The sequence below is a fragment of the Sceloporus occidentalis genome, unplaced genomic scaffold (genome assembly GCF_023333645.1).
Source record: "Sceloporus occidentalis isolate IW3139 unplaced genomic scaffold, rSceOcc1.0.p SCAF_5, whole genome shotgun sequence".
In the NCBI taxonomy this organism is placed as follows: Eukaryota; Metazoa; Chordata; class Lepidosauria; order Squamata; family Phrynosomatidae; genus Sceloporus; species Sceloporus occidentalis.
The window spans coordinates 126,667,551-126,694,097 of record NW_028316985.1 but is presented as its reverse complement, the minus strand read 5'-3'; the positions used below and the strand labels follow the sequence as shown (position 1 = coordinate 126,694,097).

General features: G+C 37.0%; 1 protein-coding gene across 8 annotated transcripts in view; it reads right to left on the bottom strand.

The window, feature by feature from the left end:
* The window catches only part of DCTD (dCMP deaminase), a 63,664-nt gene that overhangs the window by 33,726 nt on the left and 3,391 nt on the right, over window positions 1–26,547 (bottom strand). For 2 of the 8 annotated variants that reach the window (XR_016281432.1, XR_016281433.1), the window contains exons 2-6: window positions 21,448–21,559; window positions 19,233–19,368; window positions 15,700–15,816; window positions 13,134–13,230; window positions 9,716–9,790 (exon numbers count right to left, since the gene is read on the bottom strand). Coding sequence is in view for 3 of the 8 variants with exons in the window: in XM_089526995.1 (XP_089383121.1) it covers window positions 413–419; window positions 9,716–9,790; window positions 13,134–13,230; window positions 15,700–15,816; window positions 19,233–19,368; window positions 21,448–21,559 (544 nt within the window). In the remaining 5 variants the exon portion in view is untranslated. Of the gene's footprint in view, window positions 1–256; window positions 420–8,519; window positions 9,791–13,133; window positions 13,231–15,699; window positions 15,817–19,232; window positions 19,369–21,447; window positions 21,560–21,946; window positions 22,007–22,435; window positions 22,459–22,819; window positions 22,843–26,547 lie in introns of those variants that run through there. The other 6 variants (XM_089526996.1, XM_089526997.1, XR_016281434.1 and 3 more) reach the window with 5 other exon arrangements.

Sequence of the window (26,547 nt, the reverse complement as noted above, 5' to 3'; positions counted from 1 at the left end):
TCCAAGAATTGGCCTGGCACTGGTCCTTCTTTTGGTGTTATACAAGATTGGAGAGGTATTACGAAGTGAGATTGATAGGTTATTCCTGTGGAATGGATTTAGAATAGGAATTGGGAGCTTTTCCAGTCCTCCTTTCAGAATAACAATGGCTGTTTACAAAGCTTATCCTCTTTGAAGGCCAAGTCAATTCTCAGAAAACCATTTATTAAGATTTAATTCCAGAACATCTGGCTGATCTGGTGTGCATACCAAAGACTTGGCTGGCTGGTTTGGGTGGGCCTCTATTGCTCATGTCTTCAAAAAATGCATTTAGAGGTAGTGTTGCCACAGACCTCAAGGATTTTCTTAATGTTATATTTCCTTGCAGAAATACACTCACGTGCATAAACACTGACTTTTCCATTTCGTTTTGTTACAACCTGGAAAGGAAACGCATTTAATTGGCATTGTTGCCACATCATGATCACAAGACTGTCAACAATGTGAAGATGCAGAGTAATTTCATTGTGGCACAAAGTTAATGAAAATGAACTGCTACAGGCAGGAGACTATCACTGTTTCAGTCAGTTGTAGAGGCATGCAGGTCTCTCCAGTAAATGGACAGGCTTCAATTTCTGCCCTGATTTGCCTTCAAACAAGTTTGCTTGACTCGTCTTCATTTTGGCTAATCTTGGAGAACTGAGAAACTGCTGGCTTCTTTGAGATATCCTTCGTTGATTATGAAAGGTTGTTTATCTACCTGGTATGAAAGAGCCATTCAGGGGATGATTTGTTTTGTTTTGTAATAGTTGGTCCTAGTTAGTTGGGAACTATAGATTAAGTTCTGATCTCCTGTTTTTGGCAAATGCGGCTTGAGAAGATTGTACCTCAGCAGCTCTGAGGGTACACAAATACATTGCCTGAACCCATTTCATTGGGGTTTCAAGCCTTTTTAGGACGGGGAGTGTTTTGGTCATCTGAGATCATGACATTATTGATTCTACTTCACTTTCTTGAAATAATCTCAATATTCTTCTAGACAGATTACACAAACAGCAAGTAGCAGCACAGCTTTACAGTGAGTCTGCTTCAACTACAGCAAAGAATCCCAGAAGGGGTGGGTGGGAAGCTGTTATTCTTGTCAATGGAAGCTGTCATCATTTACATATTATTTGTTGCCTGTGCTTAATAACAAATGCCTACAAACATGCTTGAAAAAGCAAGATAGGGTTGTTGTTAAAGGTGGTGATAATATCCAGCTTTATATCTTAACAGCCTACCCTGTTCTGACAGACTATTAAAACTTGTATTTTTAAGCAGGCTTTTAACTTGCAAGTGTATATTTTAGTGTGGTCTTTATTATTCTACCTGCTGTTAAGCTAATGTTGCTGATCTACAGAAGCAACGTGACAAATGCATCATCCTGGGTGAATACACACACACACACACACACACACACACACACACACACACACACACACACACACACTGCTTTCACCTGGGTTTATTTCTATGTACTTCTTGATCTTCATTATGCAAGATACTGTATATCATGGTGAAATCTTCTCTAGGGTATAGTACCAAGCCAAAATGATCCTAAACAAAATGCATTTTATAGGTTCCTCTGACATTCACTGTTTGTTATTTATATGCTACAAAAATGAAAAAAATAGTCACTGGTCAGGTAAGGATTAGTGGGATGGTGCATTTCAGAAACAGAAATACAGAGTCTGCATGTCAAACTGGGATGCACGCATTGACCCAATTTTGGAACTCAAGTCAAATACATCCACACACAGGAGCTCTGTGGACAACAGTGAAGTTCCCACAAGTACAAGGACCTCGCCTCTGTTTTATGGTAGTGGTGGGAAATTGTTCTGCATTCCAAGAACACAAGGCAAATTCGGCACACACTGATGTTCTTTTATTGCAAAGACAGATTTCTATAGCCAATCAAAAATTAAAGTTAAAAGAATCACATTAGGATACCAGCCAGATGTGATTTAAGACCCCTGAAGAAGAAAACCATAAACTGTTATTGGATTTATAATAGAAAACACTCTATCTTTGTCGTATTTGCATTCTGGCATTGGCAAATGGGCAATACAGTAAAAGCTGTATAAATATAACAATGTCCAAAAACAATGGCTTAAATACAGCTAGACCATTCTTGAATTTAAAGGGCATATGCTTCAGTTAACCCTGAACGATTCCTGTAAAGATTTCTGTGAACTTTTGATAGTTCTTCCAAGGAGCCCAAAACACTATCTGCAAGGGAAAAAAATTATTACATTTCTCTTATTCCAGTGTGGATGCTTGGCTAATGCTGTGAATGGCACTGAAGAAGTGTCACTCCGTCAAGAGCAATCCAGCACAGGAGTTTTCAAAGTGTTTTTTAAGGAACCCTTGTTGTTCCACCTTCTTTATTTCTTGGTCATTCTGGGAGGAGATATTCAGAAGCTCCCTATTCAATGATACCTGCTCCCAAATGCATATATGCCCAGCTTGAAGGTGCTGGGGTGTATCACTACTCTCAGTAAGAAGCTCCCAGGTACCATCTACCAGCAAAAAGGAACAGCAGTCATCTATCCAGACTTCCAGCGATTTGCTGGACTACAGGTCTACTTTATGTAATGAAGCTGATGAATTCTTGGGTTTTTCTTCTTTAACAGAAACTTTGGTAGCAGAGGTAGAAATAACATGGAGAAAACAGAGAGAGATTCCTATGCCACAAAAAAGAGGAGCAGTTCAGCATATTTGTTTCAGCAAACTTTTTATTCAAAACTAACGTATGCACGTATGAAATAAAACAATCTGGTCAGGTAAGCCTTGTAAAAGTAAACAAAAATATTTTGAATCTTCTAGACACCCTGTAAAAAGTTTCTTCCAAAATGAATCCCTGGATTATCATTATTATTTTTCTTTTCTCCACTTTTTAAATGATTACCATTTTGATGGTGAAACTTATAGATCTATGCTTTTTCAACATGTCAGGGTAGCTAGTGACACAGGCTAATATTTATCCTTTTCTTTTCTGTTTTACTCTGCACACAAGCTCCACAATTGATTCTGGAGGCAGCTGTTTGCCTTACCTGTTGTACATAAGAACACACAGCTAAAGTAGGATCAGGATCACCTAGATTCTTCTCCAGGTCAATCTTTATCGCATTGTTAACTGCAGACATGTTGCTGCAACCCAGCAGGGCCAACACAGACCGGCTCGAAGGGGCAACTTGATGCCGTCCCTTTGAATGCCAGATCAGGGCCATGGTAACTACAAGCAGTGGCCCTTATCCGGCTATTTGCCAGCTAAAAAAGAAGTGACAGAAAGCTGCTCTTTTTAGAGCCAGCAAAAAGATGACTTTTCCGTGTCGGTGTCAGCTTTATGGAGCTCCTGCAGTGTGCAGTGCATAAACACTGCACTGCTGGAGCACCGCAACGCTGCTGGCCATGTGGTCAGGCAGATGGCGTGAAGCTGGCTTGGGGGCAGCATTGGGATGTGCATCTTCTAAATGCCACATCCCCATACTGCCCCCAAGCCAGTGCAATGTGCTAGTCTGCTTTGCCTGAAAGTATGTCCTTCTTCAGCTCTCTTTCCCTATCCTCCCAATGCCAATGCTGCAAAAAAACAAAAAACAAAAACAAAAACCCTTCCAAGTAGACAAGAGACGATGGGGGCAGAGGTGGGCAGGTTTCCTGTAAAAAAGACTTTGTAAAAAGGATCTTTTATCAAAAGCATTGTTAATGGAGGTATGTCTCTACAGTCAAATGGTGCTTGGCAGCTCGCTGTCCACTCATTGGCTGTGGAGATGCACACTTCAAGATGGGATTGGCAATGGCAACAGGAATCCAATGGAAATACTCCTGCTGTATTGATACTTAAGATATTGGCCAACAACTGCTGATATCTACAGTTCAAAACATCTGGATGAGCATGATTCTCATCCATGACTACATGAATAGGCCCCCTGCCTACAAGACCCTTAAATATCCTGCCTATTGCTACTAATTTTTTGCTATATCATTCAGCTCGTTTAATACATTCAATTGCTGCCCCTTACTCCTGGAACCTTCTTCCCCCACATGCACACCTCATCACTTCTCTACCCAGTTTCAAAACTGAATTAAAGACTATATTGTTTAGAGAAGCATTCCCAGAGGTGAGCCCCTCTCTGACCCAGGAAGCCTCCTTTTAACCATCCATTAAGAAGCCAAGCCCTTCCTCCAGTCAATCTGCCTTGGTCCAGGCCTCGGAGGTGGAGAAGAACTGCTGGACCTGATCCCATTCCCCACCACCACTCCCCTCTCCTTTTGTGTCGTGTCTTCTTAGATTGTAAGCCTGAGGGCAGGGAACTGTCTAACTAAAAGATTGTATGTACAGCGCTGTGTAAATTTACAGCACTTTATAAATAAAAGTTAATAATAATAATAATAATAATAATAATAATAATAGGTATATGTCCTGGTATGACCAAATGAACATCCTAGAATGTGTCCCAAGTCCTCCAAGACAGACAGGAGATCCATGATAGAAGCTCAGGAGCTCCAGCACCATGTGAGAAATGTTTCCCAGAGATAGAAATATTTAAAAGGAATGCCTTTACCCCTCACATTGTCTAAGAGGTCCCACTACTGCCACTGACACCAAGTAAGTGGGAGAGAACTATTGCTATCACAAATTAAGTAGGTACAAAAGTAGCACTTTGGGGATTATTCCTATTCAGAGAATATTATAGTATGTGTTACCTATTATCAATTACAAGCCTTAATAATGATTATATGTACTGTATTTTTTATCCTGTGATCTTCTGCTAAAAATCACAAGAAAGTAAGAACTAGATAGTACTACAGCTGAGCTTTTTAGAGCCTGCAGCCAGTTGAAATGAGCTGTGAAATAAAATTTCAGAGTACTAACTGGTGGTTTGATAATATTCCATTTCTTTTGGTTATGAGGCAGTCCTGAAATTTTACAATAGACATTAACTGAAAACAAGGCACTGACAAAAGGACAATGAAAACAGTACACCACTATTTGGTTGAATCAACTGTTTTCAGACATACAGGTCCCACTAATGTCTGTGTTATCTTCTAATTTTGATGACTCACCTTTGGGGAAGGGCATAAAAATGCCTATGTCATGGATTCCACTTTTCTATCTCTCTATTTTACACCTTTATGTCCTTGAAGATCAATCCGAAGTGACAGAATAGTCAGTGTGCAATTCAATTTCTTATTTCTTCATATGTCTCTCCTTTGAACACACCAATTCTACTCAGTAGTTTGGCCCTTCATGTTACTTATTGGTCATGACAGCCAGCAACACTCCCCTTAGATTTAGTGTCATTATGCCTCAATTATCAAGTAATGCCTTATAGCATGACTCTGTCTGTCTGAAATATTTCACTCCACAGACAACCAATTTAAACCACACTCTTATTAACAAGAACAGGGACATGTTAAAAATGTATCCAGACAGCACAATTCCACTTATCCTCTTAGATAAGCAACATTAAGGAAACCAAAGCTGTTGCAATCAGACATTTAATGTCTACATGTTTTTATTAACCATATGCTTTATTAAAGCTTCTACCAGTAGTTAATAAAGTAGTCACTGGCTGTGAGTCTGGACAGACAGCATACCTCTCAGTAAGTCTGACACAATCTATTATCATGCTTTGAAAAACTCGTTATCTATTAGCAGAGCTATTACCCCAAGTGTTTGGTTTAAATATAAATTCGCATCTGAAAATGCACAGTAAGATGAAAGGCAGCAAGAAAAGAGGACTGCATTATAGTCGATTGATTAACTCAATTTAAGGAAGCCATGGCTTTGAGTTTGCAGGGCCTGAGCAGAGCTGTTAATGACAAGATTTCTTGGAGGTTTATCATTCAGAGAGTTGCCATAAGTAAAAAGCAAGTTGACAACACATAACAGCAGCATAATTAAACAATCACACTATACTTTGTTCCCATGCTCCCTTGACTTAGTAAGCAAAACAAGAATTGTTCTCTCTGACAGGGCAGCTATCCATAGACATGATTTTATTAAGGTAATGGAAAATCCACTAACAATTTCCTACCACTTGCAAGCTGAATCTGTGACTCAAGTGTAGATTACTTTATTTGGGGCTTGAATATAGAGAGCTCCCCCCATAGTGTGTTCCCATATGTATCGTCTCATCATGTTTAAAGACACAGAACACTTTACTGAAACTACTTCTGTACTAGCTTTTAACAAATACAATTTGTATTTATTATCTGGAGAACAGCACAATATTCATTGCTAAGTATGTTTCCATTCCTTGATAAAACTTTTTCTTGCAAAGTTGTTTAGTTAGTGGTGTCAGTACACCATTTACAACAGTGCTTTAACTCTGTCTAATTTATCAGATCTTTCCAGATAGTTTGGGTTTCTAGTCATTATAAAGCCCCATGTTAATTAAAATGATGAATGAATAAAATTTTTGAATAAAATTATTTTGATTCAACATTCCTAGGGCCCTTTTAACACTACATAGATATAGCACCATAATTCCACTTTAACTGCAATGGTTAAAACCTATGGTATCCTGGGAAGTTTGGAGAGTCATTAGAGCTCTCTGGCTGAGAATTCAAAATACTCCACCTTAAAACTACAAATCCCAGGATTCCATAGTATGGAACCATGGCAGTTAAGGTGGAATCATGGTGCTATAACTGTGTAGTATGAAAGTACCCTTTGTCTGTATGAAACATTCTGAAAAAGATGTCTTGCTTATTTTGGAAAACTGTCTTCCTTATGACTTAGGCTGAAAGATCAGCAGGCTCTAAGACAGGGGTAGGCAAAAGCTATATCCCCAATGCATTGCACCCATCAACATGCCTCCTTTTTCCTGGAAAAGGACCTTCATCTCTACTTAGGGGCTCTGCAAAGCAATTTCACAGATTCAGAGCCTCTTCCAGCTTGTTTTTGTTTCAGATGGGATCAAAACCACTACTGTTAAACTCAACCCTCTTCTGATTCTCTGTATCTTATGCCATAAATATCACCCATATGGTGTTAACTTCTTGTAAAACATTCTTGATAGAGTACTCCAAGTCTCTATGGTCCCATAGACTCTTCTGGAACAGATTAATTCATTTGCTGCTGAATTACACGGCGTGCAATTTAAAACTCAAGTGAAATTGTTAAAAATTAACTAAAATTAATCCAAACTTTTTCTGAAAATATTAATGATAGTGATGACTTAATCTATGAAGAATTAATTTTTAATGGAGCAAAGGTAATTAACTGGGAGGGAAGAAATACTGAAATGCTGAGCTAAGAAAACTATTAAGTTAAATAAAATATAAAGTAAAAGAAATAAAAAGTGAATTTGGGGAGAATTAACCCTGTAAATCAAAAATGCATAATAAACTTAATTTTTAACTTAATTTTTTTTAAAAGGTACTCTTTGGAGCATTTGGTCAACTTGAAAAGGCGCCTTACTACAGAAGTCCACCCATGTTCAAAGATTTAAAACTGAACGTGGGTTCTCTGTCAAGGTCTACCATTGCATTACTACCACTGGGAAAAAGTATTTACCTATTAACAATTCAGTTCCTACATTCAAACCAATATGGGGAAAAATACAGAAAAGTGGCACATGGACTTTCTTACAGTGACTGCTGCTATTGTTAGCAATGTGCTGCTATTGTTAGCAAATATCCCATTCTGGTCCTATGCAGCCCCCCTTTCTGGCTGTCCGTGCCCAGCCTTTGATCCTTATCAAAGTAAATTCCAAGAGCCCTTTCTTCCTCTACATGCCAGGATTGCTGCAGGAAAGACAGAGACATAAAACCATAAACCCCCTCACTTTGCTTACCATTTGCCCCACTGCCATTTGCCCACTCTGTTACTTCCCATTCCCAGGGTCCATGCATATAATTCATTATTCAGTCTACTTCAATATTCAATACATACATCCTTTCCAATCAGCCACACCAATCAAGACAGACCATGCCCCCATGGCAAATGGCAAAATCAAAGTTTGCTTTCTGGAATTTATATTTTAAAATAGTTTCAAACCATGGATACTTGAATCTATGGATAAAGAACTCGTGGATATCTTCTTCTATAAATATGGCTTCTTTTTCTACTCCAGGCAACACCAACAGAATAAGTTGAGACTTTCAATTCAGTACATTTTTTGCTTCTTATGGTTTTCTCCTCAAAATTAAAGGCACACAATTATTTCCCATCATAAACAAATTTAAAGGGTTTATCTGTGACAATAGCTAAACTTATCAATGAATTATGAAAACCTTCCAAAAATAATGAAATGAAAATTTGGAAGAAAAAATGTTAAAGTTGGAGGCCAGTTTTAAGTGTCAAAATAGAGGAAAATACTTATAACGGGATACATTACTACCATCATAACTTGATGCTTCTTCAACAGCAAAGGAATTTGTGATAATTATATATGTTCTGTAATTATATTACAAATATAAAACTTTACATATGATTGCACAAAAGGCAACCCTCTAGAGCCAACTACACAATATAATAAAAATGAGTCTCCTTCAACAATGTAGAATTTTAATAACAGTTTCAGAATGCTGGTTGTGAGCCAAATTACATAGCATCTTAATATACAAAATGATTTCAACACAGAAAATAAGAGTGCACAGAAGGATCACAATATTTAAAATAAACCCACATACATTTAGGATCAGAAATATTTTCTGAGCATGCACAATAAGGTACATTAATATTTAACCTTTTTTCTCTCAAGTTCAGATTGAAGAGGAGAAAAAACTGCTGATGTTTTAGCCACTATTCCTGAAATGTATGGCACAGGTCCATTTTTTAATAACTAAAAGCAAGCTAAAACCCTAATTATGACATTTGGCATGAACAACCTCAGCACAGACTGAAGCTCCCCCTTTTTTCTTAAAGGAAAAGAAGTGATTACATTACCTTAGAGGCTGGTTCCAGAACTGTAAAATGCTGGATTGGCTAGCACAGATTTAGACCAATAAACAAGTTTCCTCTTAGAAATTAAAATCAGCTCCAACTAGAGTCCCAAAGGTGAAAGCCTAATGATTTATTCACTTATTGTCTACTAAATGGAAGATATCTTGGGGGAAAGGAATTAAAGCTATTCTAACAGTACATCCAAATACAAAACATTTTTCACATATAATTGAACACATGCTCATATACCACACTGCAACAGGAGAAGCAATTAAAGAGATGAACATCTGGTAAAATATCAAGGTGTAATATACCAGGATGGATTTCACACAACACAGTATTTTGTCTGTTGTATAGTTGTCTAGCCATACTGCTTGAAAGGCAACATTTTGAATAGTTTGGCCTTTATGCAGACCTACTAAGCAATACTAGCATGTTAATGAGGTTGTCCTTGAGTTGTCCAGGTAGGGTCAATATTCATAAGTTATGAGTTGTGGTTTTTGTTACTCTGTTTTGACCAATTCAGGTATCATCACTGGTCAGTCTTTGTTCTGTTCACAGACAAGTCTAGGTCTCACCTACAGGTTCTATTTAGAAAAGGTTTAGCAAGTTACAGAAGTCAGAGCTTGAAGGTATGGCTGGGAAGACCAAAAATTTATAGGCCTGATACAGTCTTTAGATGTCTGCTTAAACTGTAGTGGCTATTAAAAAGTTATGGCTAACTTCAAGATGAAAGACATTAGCAGCTTCTAAGAAAAGAAAAATCACAATCTTCTAGAGATTTAATTAGATGTAACTCACAGAGGCTTTTGACTTGGTCTGCTGTTAATTGAATCAAAATCAATGACTATCTTGTTGCACTTTGGTTTGAATTTCCTAAAAAAAAGAAGAGGGAGAAGAGAAAGAGAGAGATAGAGAGAGATGGATATTAGCTAGTGAAGTAGTTAAACATTTTGTTTGCTTTGGCTCCCAACTAAATTTTAAGAAGGGAAAAATATCCTTGGATTCACTCTGTGTTTTATCTCTACAGGAGCCAATTATAGTGCACCATACTGAGAGAAACCCGGACAAGAAAGACTAAGACAAAAAGACACATGGGGTTGCTTAGTCTGTATGTTCTTCAGCTATTGGAGTTCATAAATTAGCCAGGAGTCAAAGAATTTCTAACAACTTAGCTGCAGGAGGTGGCATCATGTAACCAGTTTTTCTGTAACATTTGGTATTTTTCCCATGGCAATTTTTCATACAAAACTTCCAAAATTTGCTTTTGCAGTCTTAGAGCAAAGGGGACAACACACTGCATTATGCAAGGCTGAGAAAATATAAGCTAGTGAAGCTGAAATAATTTTAGAAGTTGCAACTTTAGAATTGTAAAATTAATATTAGCAACAAAGCTCATCCTTTTACATCATTAGAGCATCTGTTGCAGCAATTAGCAAGAAAGGTATTTGGGGACTGTGGATATATTTTACAATCTACCAGTAAACAGAGGATTATGCAAATAGTGTGGATTTAGTGTCTCATTAAGCTTGACAATTCAGTTCTCGAGATTCATTAAGCACACCCATATCCTCACAAATCAATACAAAAAGCAAAAACAGTCAACACAATGATAAATACATTTGGGGTTGCATACAAGCTTTATCCAGCCCAACAGCAGGAAATGCTGGAGGTTGTCTAACTCGGGGAAGAGAGGGGGAAGTCTGGAAGTTACACATCCACTTCACCAACTGCCTATGGTAGACATATAATTCACTGAAAAACCACAGAGTAGGACTTTATTGGTTCACAATTTCTATTTTGACCCACCAGATAGGAGCCAGCCTAAAGTTAACTGTTGTTATACATATGACATTTAATAAAGTTCTGCATTAATATTATAAAGCATCTTCATGTTTTGAAGAATGATTAATCTGATAGCACATTAGGGGTATCACATGGACTACTGAAAACATTTAGTTTTTTCACCAGCTCTAAAAATCACCCATATTTTAGGACAATGAAAGACATTTTCCTGAAGTGTCCTCAAGGACTGGTAAACTCTAGAAAACAAAATACTACCAATGTAGAACTCTCTATCTTCTGTTTGGATCCAGTTTCAAATTTTAAAAATTCTGTTACATCTAGAGTACAACTGCTTTGAATATTTATATAAATATGTCATCACAATGCAACAGATAATCTTAACAACAACAACAACTACTACTACTACTATTTATTATTATCTTTTTAAATTATATCCTGCATTTTCCCCAAAATTGGGAGTTATAGCGACTTATTATTATATAATATTCTTCATATTATATGTGTGTGTGTGTGTGTGTGTATAATAACAACTTACTGTTCAAAGTCACCCCTAAGTCATAATTAGAAACCATGCAGTCCATGCACATCTACTAGAAATAAATTCCACTGAATTTGATCAGGTTTATTCCCAACTGAGTGAACTGCTCCCAAAGGTATAATTTTATATATAAGATAAGGATATTTAAGCAGATAGTGTGCGTGTATGTGTGTGTGTGCATACTCTCCTTTCAAGTTGCCTGTCAATTTATGACAATCTCATGAATTCCATAGGGGTTATTAGGTGCTTTTGCCAGTTCCTTCCTTTAACACACCTGGACATAAACCCTACAAAATTCAATGATACTTGTTTCTGAGCAAGGATGCATAGGATTGGGATGAAAATAGTAAAACCAATCCACTGAGAGTGAAGTGCTCCTTACATCTTGACTTGTTCTCTGCTGCCTCAGGCAAGACTAGAACTGATGGATAAACAATCCAGGGAAGGAGATTCTGACTAACACTGAGAGAACTCTCTATGTACTTGGTAAAAAGGTGCTCAATGATGGAAAAAATTGCCTCAGGACGTTGTGGAAACTTTTCCACAGGAGATATTTAAGCAGATGCTAGATAACCTTATGTGAGAGATGCTGCAATTGCACCTGCTTTTCAGGTCCATGGCTGAGCACTGGGTTGAACAGGATGATCTCTAAGATCCTTTCAACTATGTGTCTGTAGCCCTGAGCCAATTTATGAACATTTCATCAAATGGGCTGACAGCCAGGCCTGATATAATTTACATGGAATTCAAACATATTTGACAGCAACCTTTTCGCCCTTTATACATGCAAAAAAGATGATATGGAGTGGTTGCTCCCAAATGTTTGGATGTTGTGCTAATTGTGTCAGACATGCTGGTTACCATGCCATTTCCATCCTTGCTTGCATAAAATATGACATCAGAGACACCAAGCAAATAGAATGGCCAAAGAAAGAATTTGTCCAAATCAGTGTCTTCTGTTTATTTGGCCTCACCTCCTGTAAGTGTTTAATGACCTTACTTTGCCTACTTACTGTGTATACTCATGTATAAGTCTAGAAATTTTAGACAATTTTTTTAGTCAAAAAATGGACCCAAAAAACCCTGGGGCAACTTATCCATGGGCCAATGTAAGCACTGTATCTTAACTTTTATCAAAAAAGGAATGATCCCTTTCTCTAAGTAGTAGTGAAAATTGAGAGCTCCGCTTGTCCTCGGAGAACCTAAAAGCACTAACCCACTAATTCTAACCACTCTAGCGCTACTTCTTATCTTTTTGAATATTTGGGTATGAAAATAGAGGCGGCAGCAGGTCTTTTGCGCTTTCCCTCAAAGAAGCGAGACAGAGTAGGTGTGCGTGTGTGTGCTTTCTGTTTTCCCAGGATGGAATAAGTTTAGCTTTTCGCCACTCTATTCAGAGAAGGAGATGGTTCCTTTTTATATAAGAGTTAAAGCTGTACCTTAATTCCTGCCTTTACATATGCGTGGCCCACACACATCACATGCCCGGACATCACACAGTCACCATTTAACATAGTTCCCTCCACTTTACACTGAGGAACAGTTATGCTTGCCAGAATTTTGTAAGTTCTTTGGCATCATTTTCCTTTGCTTTGTCCTTTACATCCTTTGTTACATGCCTCTCAGTTTGACCCTTGATTTGTCCACAGATCATATCATGGCCCCAAAACCTTGCCCTCAACTGATACATAAGGTCAATGTATACCTGAATATTAACAGTATATACAAAAGGGAGAAAATTTCTTGCTGAATAGTGGATCCTATAAATCCTGTTAATGGTCATGGGGCTCCAAAACAGCACAATACAAGATCACAGAAGCACATGAAAGGAAGAGGGAGGGAAAAGTGTTACAATGCTTCTCTGCATAGCATCACCTGTATATAATTCCAGCTAAATCAAACAAGCGCCGAGCAGCTGTCATCTCTGGAGTATCATGGTATTTGTCAGACATAAAAATAACTTCTTTGATACCTAGAACACAGCAAGAAGACATCACAAACCAAAGCAAGCAGGTTTAGATACCACTTAGGATAGATTAATTTAGATTTATGTAGCCTAAAAGAAGCTTCTATTTAGAAGAAAAATTTTCAAAGAAAATAGTGTAAGCTGGTCTTCTGGTGACACAGATTTGCTACAAGTAGTAGATCATGTGTTTTTAATTATCAAGTCAAACCAGCAATGAACTGGGTGTAAAATGCAAATACATTTGACTACAGAGCCAACTTCTTACCACTTACTGACACAGTGACAGCTATGCCAAGCTCAGTTCTACTCGTATCTCACACTATCAGCATGTCATAATAAGACCACATCCAGAACATGCAAACAAGTCACAGAGAAAAATCCAAGAGTGAAGGCTAGCAATAGATTTGTATGATATTTGTAAAGGAGACTGGTTATTGATTTAGGCGCTTACCTGCTTCAAAACTTCTTATAAAACAATTCACATAATAGCAAATTAATTTATTATGCATAATTGGCTGGAGACGTTTCAGAAATCAAACCCCACTATTACATGAAATCTCATTTGTCATTATGGAATAAGTACAAAGACTTAAGGATTTCTAAGGTTTCATTCCTCATAAAATGTATGTATTCTACAAAATTAACCTTCAGTAGTCTTTATTACTAAGGCAGCAATTATTATTAGATACTACTTACATTTATGAACCTTACACATTTTATTTCACTTTGTGGATTCTTATTTTACATTTATAGTATATTTTGGCACTTTTATTTCACTATTGCCCTTTACCATGTGTTAACTAATTCTGTCATAGCTGTGAGCTAAAAAATCTCTTTTTGACACCATTAATAGGTATAACTATTGTTTCATGTAATGTGTATTAAGTGCATCTTCTTCCCCTTGTGCCTTGTGTTTCAGTGCTGATCAGCTTTTAACATCTAGATTTGGAATTTGGAAGACTTTTCTTCTGCAATTTACTAAAATATGGCCCACCCCAAACAGTTAATGAAATATTACATTTCCACTCAAATGGCTAATTTATACAATGCCTTGGTGATGTATTCCATTCCATATTTCCCATGTTTTGTTGTGCTACAATTTGCCAATGAAATGGATTTAACTGGAGTTCTTACCACCAACCAACAAGTACCAGTTTGTTTTTGTTTACTTAATTTTTGTGCCACAGTGAAAATATTTGGCAACTTTAGACTGTTAAGTATATCAAGTGGTAATACCAATTAAATCTATTCCAGTTGCAGATTGTAACACAACAAAATGTGGAAAAGTCTAAAGGGATGTGTGATTACTTCTACAATGCACTTTATCTTAAATAAGGATCTTCCAGTTTCCAATTTCCAAAGTGCTGTTTTATTCTCCCAATATTTCACCACTTTTAAGTGTGACCAAGAAACATTCCCAAAAAGGAATGCACTTATAAGAATAACTCAATAATACATTCCTTTCTTTTTGCCACCCAGCTTAATGATACTTTCCTTTCTTTTCACCAAGGGTTGCATTCACTCCTACAGGGAAAAACACATAAGAAGCTGACTTATACTTGAATCAAACTATTGAACCACAATGCCAGAACTAGAAATATTAACTAAAAGCAGATCCTCAAGATTTCAGATAGTGGATTTCCCTAGAGATGCCAAGAACTGAACCTGAGATATTTTGCATGCAGAACAGGAACTCTATTACTGAGATATGAACCTTCCCAGAATGGAGTGGTACACTCTGTGAAAACAGAGCACCGAGGGCAAGGCATGTCCACCAACACTGATGGTATGTGACCAGATCTTCTTCAATGGTGATTCAGTAGAATTTTATGCATCTCCACAAGCCAGGGGTCTCTGAAAATCATAAGTCTTCTCTAAAACGGGTCATAATGACAGATATTTTACTGGCATCTAATAATCTAACAAAAGGGGCCCAACCATCAGATTAGTACACCTGCAGCAGTGACAAGGATTTACAACTATTGTAATGAAAGGCTTAATTATAACAAAGATCTAAGAACTCTTCTGACATTTATGACCAAAGACATAAAATCTTCAAGGGTGTACTATGTTTGATGTTCAAATTAAAATGTTACATATATACTCCCAGGAGAACCTGTATCACACTAAGTTTACTCTCCTGCAACCCACCCCCATATTCTCTTCACAATGTGTCAGAACACTGTAAATTGACAGTAATTATATGCAATGCTTGCACAGTTCCTTGGCAGTTCTTGGTATAGGAAGTTGCAAACTTAAATTAAAAACAAGCTAAGAATCACAGAGGATGCAATTAGTACTGGAAAACTTGGCACTACTCAAGTACAGAAAACACAAGGAGTGTCTTAAAGGTTGATAGTGCAATTAATTTAGATCTAAACAGCCGCAATTTGAAAATCAAATACATCTGTGCCAAGATACCCGCAAATAGTCAGTGCAGCATTACTGACAATTCCATCTGGCACCTTTCCTTACCTGCCTGGATGATGAGCTTTGCACATTCATTACAAGGAAACAAGGCAACATACATGCTGCAGCCTTTCACATCAGCCGAGTTCTTGTTCATTATGGCATTCAGTTCAGCATGACACACTGATTAAAGATAAAAAGAACACAACAAATACTCATATGTGCGTTCATTAAACTGAGTCATCAATCTAAAACTTAACAAAGTGGTAAGCTGCAAATGCCTATGTCCTTCCAGAGGCAAACAGCCAGCACAATTTGTCACACAAGAGAGAAATTTAGAGGGGGGAAAACGAGGGAAAATAATCCAGAGATATCAAGATCAATGAAGGTCAAGTGATCTGGCCAGGCTTGCAGTGAGTAATGAAATCATTAAGCACATTAACACGGCCATTTATGAACACCTACAGGACAAAACAAAGCCATAGGCTGAAGGCCAAGTAGTTTCAGCCACCCTAAATGTGGCAATATCTCACAGCACCAGCGCTCTCAGAGAGCATCTAATTGCCAATATAAAGGAGTTCATTTATGTGTTTACATGCATGAATAGGAATGTTCATTTGATTAGGCTAGTGCACTTTGTGGTCTTAAGAGAGGAAAAAAGTTATGAAGGAAGAACAAGCCATTTCTGCTTCCAGGTATGAGAACTGACAAGTAAGCTTGAGGAAAAAGCAGCTAGCATTAAAAATTCAATTTAGAGAATCATTTTGCACTGCTACCATTATTTACTAGTGCCTAGTAAAAAAGTCTTTTGATATGTCTACTAGGATAAACTTTTGATAGCTGCAAGGTCAGCTTGGAACTATCTGAAGATAGGTTTCTTTTGAGTTTTATTTAGTCCTAGGAAGTAACACTTGGATCTTTTGAACACTTGGATCTTTTGAGTGACTTTGTTTAAAAGGGTGGAAAATCTATCTTTTTGTTGTACATTTGTTGAACGAGTTAGCACTGATTTATCTACTTTTGACAGGCATGTTTGGGATGCAGACTGCATGTTCCATTGTCTGCCCAAGATGCAAAAGCCAGGGTAACCAAAGGTACAAACTGTTTCCCCTGTTAAATTAGAAAAAGTGAAAGAGAACAAGAGAGAGTGAGAGAGCAAACAGCAAATTCCACTGCCATACTGTAATCATTCTAGAAATCTCTTTAATTTTAAAAATGGTTTGCTTTATGGGAGCTGTACACTGAAATCTGCTGTGCAGGAATTATTTTATAGCTTCTCAGATGTACCAGACTACTTGTATGGTTTTTGGACCATGGCCTGTACATTAAAAAAAATTTACAAGATTTTTTTCAAGAGCTAAAATATTGCATGCAAGATATTTAAGACAGAGATACAGGATGGCTGAACAAACCAAATTCAATTTTATAGGTGACTTACCATATAGATTCATGTACAAGTTGAACTCACATATAAGTTGAAGGAAGGTTTCAGGGTAAAAATCATGGCTTTTGTTATGGCCCAAGAATAAGTCGAGGTTAAAACTTAGGGGGCTATAACAAAAGATGAAAAACACCACTTCCGTCCACTTTACACCCCTTCTCAGATGCTGGAAAAGAGGTTTGAAAACTGGATTGGGGAGGAAAGGAAGTGGAGTTAAATGGTGTGTTTCTTTGATGGGAAGAGAAGGCTTTAAAATCGGATTGGGAAACTCTCTCTCTCTCTCATACACACACCCATACAAAAATTCTTGCATCCAGGAACGAAGAGTAGGGAAGAGTGGGGCATCACGGCAGTGCTTGTTTCAGGACCTTTCTAACCAGTATTAGTGTATTGACCCGTATATAAGTCAACCCAGGATTTTAGGGTCAATTTAAGACATACATTTCTTAACTTATAGTCAAGTATCTACAGTACATGGATGATTTAGCAAATAAACATTAGCAGTAATACTTTTGAAAAGCATGTACTAGGAATTAAAAAAAATAGAATATGACAAGAAAACAGAGTAATAACAATTTCTGATTTTAAATAAAATTGCATATACCAACATACTTAAAGTAGTTAGACTCAGTCAAATTTTGTTTAGCATACATTACTCTATGCAGTAGTTTATTCCTGAAATATATTTACGCAACTCTAATTCAATCTTGTAAAATTAGAGAGCAAATCTGCTCAGTGTGAGCTCTAACATTTATATTTGTGCTTATATTTGGCAGACTTTGTACAAGTAAATAAACACATTTCCTAGTCAAGACTAGTTGTCAGGCAAGTATTTCTACAGTCATGGGCAAAGACGGAACCAAACAAAAAGTCCAGGCGACATATTATGGCGAACTGCTGTAAAAACAGCTTGTCATAAACTAATAAGCAAGACTTCTGCATATGTTACAAAACTAGAAAAGATGTTCTGTCTTGATTTTAAAAAAATGTGCTAAACTAACTTAACAAATTAAGCCTTGAAAACTGAATTGGGCTTTTTTCACATTCAACAGTTTTAGCACCTTGAAAGCATTTTAACTGCATTCTACTGAATCCTGGAATTTGTGGTTTGGTTGGGAGGCACCAGAGGTCTCTGGCAGAAAATTATGAATAGTTTTATGAAACTACAAATCCCAGGATTCCATATGATGAAGGTAATTCAAGTGGTATCAAAGGCTGAAACTGTTTATTATGGAAGCAGTATTTCTCAACCACCCAAAACAAAAAGACTTTAAACTGGCTGGTATTTTAACAAAGTCAATACTGTTAAGTTATATTTTTCTAAATATCATCCAAATTTTCAATTAGTTTCCAACTTATGGTGATACTAGGATGAACCTATCACAGGATTTTTCTGGTAAGATTTGTTGTTGTTTTTTTTTGGGGGGGGGGTTGCCATTGCCTTCCTCTAAGGCTAACAAAATGTGACCTGTCCAAGGTCACCCATTGGGTTTCCATGGCTGAATGGGAATTCAGACTCTGGTCTTCCAGAGTCTTAGTCCAAAACTCAAACCACTACACCACACTGGCTTTTAAATAAATATAGCATGAGCTGGGGAAAAGCAGGATCTCCATGTAGCTGATCCTACTGTAGCCCTGTTTGCCTGCCTGCAACAGAGAAAGTAAATAGCAGCTGCTTCCAGAATCCCTTGCTGAGCATGCAAAAAACAGCCAAGCATAGGGAAAAGGAAGAGCAGATAAGCTTGCTTCACCAGATCTCCCCAACATGTTAAAAAGTGTAGAAGTGTGGCCAACAAAATGGAAACCAGAAAAAAAGTGGAGGCCGATGAAAGCAAATGTCCACTTGCATGGATGCAAGTGGACATTAGAAATTTCAAGCTGTTTTCATTTATTTATGCAATGTTTAACTGACCTGTTGTTTTTTCCATTCCACATGTAGGGTTAGTTTTGAATAAACACATTAAACTACTCTTCTTTTTTGTGGTGCAGGAACCCAACCCTGCTCTATACAGGTTGCTTCTGCCCTAGTACCAAATTTTCTGTTAAAGAAGTCATACCAAGATACAAATCTACTTCATTAACTGAGATATACCTGCAATGTTTATTATTTTAAAAAAGGCATAAACAAGGAATCTAATTAAGACATTATAGTCTTTACCGTAGGGATATTTAGTGTCAAGTTTACTGTCACCAGTTCTTGTCCAAGGTAGCAAGTCATCGCTACATCCATTAGGCATGCCATTGTAGCCAATCCCAACAATCTTGTTTTCTGAATTCACAATGCAAGCACCAACCTAAAACAGAACCAATACATCTTTACCATAAATAAAGCAGTTTATTTTGTGAACTAATACTGTACCGGGGGATGTTTTTTTCTGTCCTAGACTGTGCTTCACCTGCAGCAGAAGAGTAATAGCCTGGAGGGTATTTTCTGATTCACTTCTGTCCCTAGAAGCCCAAGTGATCTCAGTCACACAAGAAAGCTTTTCACCTGCTAAAGCTTGGAAAGAGGTAGTCTATATACAGTTATCCATGTTTTGGCAATTAGACTACTGCAATGTGTTGTACATAGGACAGCCTTTGAAGTCTGCCCAGAATGTAAAGTTAATTCAAACCATGGCAAGCCACTAAACTACTTACTGGGACTGGAAATTAAACACACAGTTCAAGCATTGGTGTCTCATGGACCAAGTAAGGGGGGTGTACCCCACAGCAGTATGGTTGGATGAAGTGCCCTCCCTGTTCACCCAGCAAATTACTCATAATTTTACCAGTATTTGAAAAACTATGTTGCCTGCCAGTATATATCTGAAACCAATTCAAAGTGAGAGTGCTACTCTTTAAAGACCAAATGGCCACCTGTGGCAAGATCTTTTGATGAGATCCTTCTTGGGTGTCCCACCATCGAAGGTGAGTTGAGTGACAACTGAAAAGAGGTCTTTCCCAGTTCTGAAATTCTCCTACCAGGAAGTTTGTCTTGTACCTACTGTAACCTCTTATAGTGCCAAGTGAAGACTGTTTTGTTTTCCCAGATTTGTAATCTCTTTTTAATCCTTGTTTAAGCCCTTTATTGTTATTTTATTATTTATTGTAAACCACACTGCAAATTTTTAATTGAATATGAAAATATTAACAAAACATGTGATATTCTAGTACATTTTGAAAAACAGAAAAATCAATTTAAGCTCAGTTTAAGAGTGATCTTTGATATGCCATATTTTAAAAAGAACCCAAACACAAGCATGAGAGAAGTAAGATTGAAATGTGTGGGTTGATATTTACTCAGAAGCCTTCGAACAATTCAAACATTTTGACTGGTAAACTGTCCCAACTAGGACGGATCCATTCAATCAACTACTGAATGGTGAGTGAGTCAAGAAGTAGATAAATCTAATGGATTCAATGAACCTATTCTAGTCAGGACTCAAAGAAAATTTAGTTATCTAGTTGTTCTGCCCTATAGGTCTGCTGCAAGTAAATACTAAACTAAATCTGTTTCAGCCCGGTCCGGCTTCACCATCTCTGGTGAAAATCTACAAATACTGGGGAAGGTTCCAGTATTATAAAAGGGTCCAGTATTACAAACCAAACTACAAAACGCAAACTCATATTAACCCCACAATTGTTTGTACAGTACTGCACTTTGTGGACAAAACTAATCTGTTTCTGTGTCTTAAAATCTAGAAATAAGTCAAGAGAGAGATTTTTTAAAAACTTCCTATATTATAGTCCTAGAAAAAACTCATCCCAAAATATTCCAGTTTCTTCAACAATAAGTCCCACTACAGGTTGAGTCTCCCTTATCCAGAATTCCCAAATGCTCCAAAATCCAAAATACTCCAAAAGCCAAAAAAATTTTCATGGGTGGCTGAGATAGTGACACCTTTGCTTTCTGATGGTTCAGTGTATTTCACGCAGGAAATTATTTTTAAAATTATATAAAATTACCTTCAGGCTATGTGTATAACATATATATGGAACAAATGAATGTTGTATTAAGACTTACACCCATCTCCAAGAAATCTCATTATGTTCGTAGGTATTTCAAAATCCAAAAAATCCAAACACTTCTGGTCCCAAGCATTTCAGATAAAGGAGACTCAACCTGCAGTAGCATTTGTGGGGAAACTTCTGTTGTCTGGTGGGAAGTTTTGTCAAATAGGTCTTGTTTGTCCAATGCCAAACAAGAACTACTTCCCAAGGAAAGAATAGTTTTTGGTACACATACATACACACAAAAATCCAAAAAACCCCAAAGCACAATTTATTTTGTTATAAATTGGCCTAATGATGAGGTTGCTTTGCCTGACTTCCTTGCGGTTTTGCAATAGATATTTCAGTGAGACTACCTGTGTGCCATATTCTTACCTTACCTGAGAATGTGGATCCTTGCTTCTTTGTGCTGAGAGGAAAGCAACAGCCATAAAATATTCAGGCCATTCTAAATAGTCATCACGTTTTTTACAGGTCATCTCACAGCTATACCTACAGAAATCAAATAAAATGACAGTAATGGTTGTGATTTGCATGAACTGTTTTATTTTTATTTTTTAAAATGCTCTATTAAGTGTACTTTGACCCCAGTGTTTGAGTCTCTGGAAATAAGTCAATTACTGTGATGTAGAATTCCAGAGTGGCACCAAAGTTTAATTAGTATAAATAACAGAGCATCATTTGACCCTGAAGGTTACAGATTCAAATCAAGAATTTAATGGTGGAGAATATCATTGTTTCATATCTGCCCAGTGCCTTACAAGCAACACTACTTTTCAAACCAAAAAGGCCAGAAGGAGACTGAATTATCTCATTTAAAGCTGCAATTTGCAGGCTTTAAACTGTGTGGGGTAACTATTATATATTCTTCAATTCTACCTTCTTTGGAGCAATATTGAAAAGGTTATGTTCTTTGCTCCAGTATTACCAACATTAAGCTGCTAGAGCAAAGACATATCTTAGGCCAGCTATTCTGATTGCAAACATCTAGTGCAGTTTCATTTGTTACAGCTAAAACTGAAAAAAGAATATGAAACACTGTGTGCTGAACACTTCTTGTGGTGTTATTCTGTACTAAAAATGGTTTTCAATAACACTACTCATAAGGAGTGTTGCCGACAAAGATTCTCATGTCAATACTCAAGTGCTCCATCTTTGAATCTCTTTGTACTACAGGCTACAGTCTGTAATGGCCCCTCTTTTTTTAATTCTGCACTTCAGCAAACACAAATAGGCAGATAAAACAATGAACCACAACAAAAACATTTCAAACAAACACCTGACTCAACAAACACATGATCTGAGAGGGTACAATTTACATGTGCTCCAGTTTAATTCTTTAATAAACAGAATACGCAGGGACAATACTTTTAAGAGACCCGCAAGTTGGTTGTGGCTTGAGAGGTTTTGCTTCTCATTTCGTACACACATAAAAACCAGGAGCTTTAGATCCTATTCCTGCAGACATTCATTTCATGTGTTACCAATACAGTCAGCCATCCCTTTTACAACCTGCCCTCAACAGTCTGAAAAAGTACATATCTGTTTAAGACCCATCTGATACCACGCAACCACTGGATCAAAAAACAAAAAGAACAAAAAACAATTTGTAGGTTTTACATATACCAAGACATCTCTCTCATCTTAGCATTGTCCAAAATATTTTCCACTCACTTCTGTTTGGAAGGCACTCACTCATATCCAGCATTTTTTAAAAATAATATATAATATAAAGGGATGCTTTAACATAACCTCCTTAGAAGCAACCTCATGGAGATATATTCTATTTTCTTTGTTGTTGTTGTTGTTTTCTGTTTTTCATTCCCTACATGGGTACTCCATCCCTGGCTGCCCAGATTATCTAAACATTTGAAAGAGCACCCTGAACAGTGAAGCTTTGCAGAACAGAAAGAGAAGAGAAAAATCAGTTGTACAAGCCTGCCCTCTGTTCCCCCACTGGAAACAATCCAATGGTTATAGATTTCTTCATTTTTATGTCTTTTTATTTCTGAAAGACTATTTCTGTGCTTTTATTAAAACAATCACACCTTTTCCTTCAGATGAAACTAACCCAATGGCATTGCACTATATTCAAATTAGTAGGTATTAGTAGGAAAATTGATGGCCTTGGAGGTGATTACAAATTGGATGTGGTCCTATGAAGAAGTCTTGCAACGATGAGAGTACTTGGCATTTGCTGAAAGTCATGTTCTGATGGGGAAATAAATTACCAGAATCTATCCATAGTGTTTTGGTTCCTTAGAAAAAATTCTGTCTTTCCTACTGAAATCTGGGTTTTTTTCAACAAGGGTTGAAATCTTTTAATTTCAGGCCTAGGCTCACTTGAGCCTTTAAATTGACCCTCTGTCATGATGTAATGAACAAAGTGCTTGATCTTGACTGGTGTCTTAAGAGAAATTGAGTTTGTAACCTCTTACATCTTTGTTTAGACTAAAGCAGTGATTGTTCTTCAAGTGAGTTCCCTTAGGAATTTTTTAAAAATGGGAAAGAGTAAGGTTTTTTTACGAGTTGTTTTGTATTTTTCTGTTGAAGTCTCCATAGACACCAGAAGAAATAGCACAATGGAATATGTTGTATAATATCAGGAAAATTGAATTTTAGATCTGTAGACATGTACGTAATTTTATCATTGAGGCCACCATTGTTTCACAGCTTTTTGGCATGCTTAAATGCCAAATACCAAACCAGGATACAAAAATATTTTAATAAATACAAATAGAATAATAATTAAAAATCCAATCTCATTGAGATTCATGGGGCATGATTCCTTTTATCAAAAGAAGTTCGGTATGGACGTGGGGGTTTTTTGGCTACCGTATATACTCAACTATAAGTCGACCTCATGTATAAGTCAAGGACAGGTTTATGGATTTTGATCTGACCCATGGTTAAGTCAAGGGTAAAACTTAGAGGCACGCAACAAAGGATATAAAAGATGAAGCTAAGGAAAATGATGTCAAGGAATTTACAACATTCTGGCAGGCATAATTATGCTTTTCCAACAAGCCTTCAAAGAGGTCAGATGTGAAGCCTTGGTGGACAGAGTAGAAGGGGTTGGTGCTTCTTTTAGGTGTTCTTGGGATGGACTAAGCTCTTGCTTTTCACCACTCTACTCAGAGAGAGTGGTTCACTTTTTTGACTCATAAATAAGCCAACTCGGTTTTTTGGGGTCAATGTTTTTGCCTAAAATTTCTAGACTTATACATGAGTATATACATTATATATCATGTATGTTAAATAACTGCCAGTATTTTCAAATTAGTGTTTTGAGAACGAAGAACAGTGCTGGCGGGAGGGAGTGTTTCAAGACTTTTTAAACCATGCCAAACAAATGTTCAGTAGGCATAAGTAAATAAATAGAATGGCAAAGACTGAAGGAAAAGTGAAGATGAATTTGCTGTTCAGTTCAGGTTATATGTGTTTGAGGAGCAAAATCAAGGGTAAAACATTGTTCACTGTGCAGTAGAAAAATTCAGTTACATCATGGGCAGTCAGGCCCTCTGTATCCATGGATTCTTTATCCGTGGATCTTGAAAATGTTTTTAAAAACTTTAATTTTGCCATATCATATAAGGGACACCATTTTACTGTGTCACTGTATTAAATGGGACTCAGCACCCACAATTTAGGTATTCATGGGGGTCCTGAAACCAAACCCCAATGGATACCAAAGGCCTATTGGGGATATACAAGGGATGTACAGTGCACCTCGGCTATACGTGGCTTTCAGCTTATGCTGAAAGCCATGCGCCAGTAGAGGAAATGGTGCGTGCACTGTGCTGCATGCACGAGCCTCGATGTTTTTAATGGGGCTCGAGCTTTCGCAGTATGTCCCTTACATAGGGGGGAAGGGGCTTCAGAACGGATCCCCCACGTAAGGGAAGGGCCAACTGTATACTGTATCCCTAAGGCTGTTAGTGGGTCTGTGGTCTTGTAGATTTGTGCTTAACATCCCACTGTGGAAGGTTTAAGCTTTAATGTAGTTTTTAACCCTGGATAAAAATAATAACGATTCTAGGTTTGTTTTGTACATTAGGAGAAGTAAATAAAAGTGATTGTATAAGTGGAAGGTGTTTTCTGCAACCAATAGATAGTCTAACGTATTTCAAATGGAAAATGTGGAAATTGCAATGGGTGTCCACCTCAGAAGAGCAATTTCCATTGCAAGGTACCATTTAAAATTTATCATAGTCATCATTAGAGTGGAACAGTAACCGAAAGAGGGTGACAATAGACATATTTGGGACTATGTGACTGAAGGCAAGATATTTTGTAACTTATCTAGCTTTAACATATATTAAAATATTACATAATGAATAGTAACACAAAAACATTCTAGAGAATAAGGTCTGCAAAGCAGGGAATACTAAACAGAGCAGACGAGAGAATGTGGTTTCCTGAACTATCTTCTGCAAAAGAAGTCCTTTGATTTGTGAAGAACAAAGGACCATATTTTTACCTTTGTACCCAGTCTGTGCATGATATTTAAGAGAATACCCAGAGCACAAGTAGGGATACATCATACCACCAGCAATGTATGAAGGCTTTTCATTAGTGGGAGACTTGGATCATCTGAGACATCTCAACCTGTCAAAAATCTGAATTGCTTTTTCCAGTAAGAGGTCTCTTTACACCAAATTTAAATTCAGTTGAGTAGAAACAGGAAGAAAGGTTGGTAGGCTATCCTGGATAAGAGGAGCGTTGTGATTAGTGGGAGAAGTTTTAAATGTTTTAAATGTAATCTTATTTACAATATACATGTACGTTATATGCATTTGTTATTTTTTAGATTGTACGCCACTGGCAGGTTTTATTATTCTTATCAATTTAATCCATTCTATGTACAGCGCTGTGCAAATTTACAATTTACATGTAATAATAATAATAATAATAGCTTTTAGCAAAGTTCTCCTGCAATGATAATAATAATAATAACATGATTTATTTATATTCCACCTTGTCCTTGAGAAATCAATGCGGAATACAAAATAAAAGTAAAAATCCAATCATATCTTTAATTCCAATCACCTTGTCTGTTCAGGAAGAGCCTCTCCCCTCTCTGCCCCAACCATGAAGAACTACTGATGTTCTAGGTTTCATAGAAATAGGCTGATTTTACTCATAAAAAGCTATTCACATAAATACTGCCATGTTAATAAAACTTGTATGTATTCTGAATCTCATTCTCTACCTGTCCAGAATATGTTACAAATTGTAATTTGAATTTGGTGATTTTATACTCATAAACAGGCTAAATATTAATGACTCTCAGCTGTGTTTAATCATATTATAATTTTATCAGCTTAGAGATTGAGATATATAATATAATATCATATTATATTTTATCATCTTAGGGATTGAGATATATTAAAGCTTTGGCAATTCGCCACCTATGAAAAACTGCATTCATCACCTTGGCTAAATTTCTTTGGACATTAACCTACCTTGCTTGCTATTCA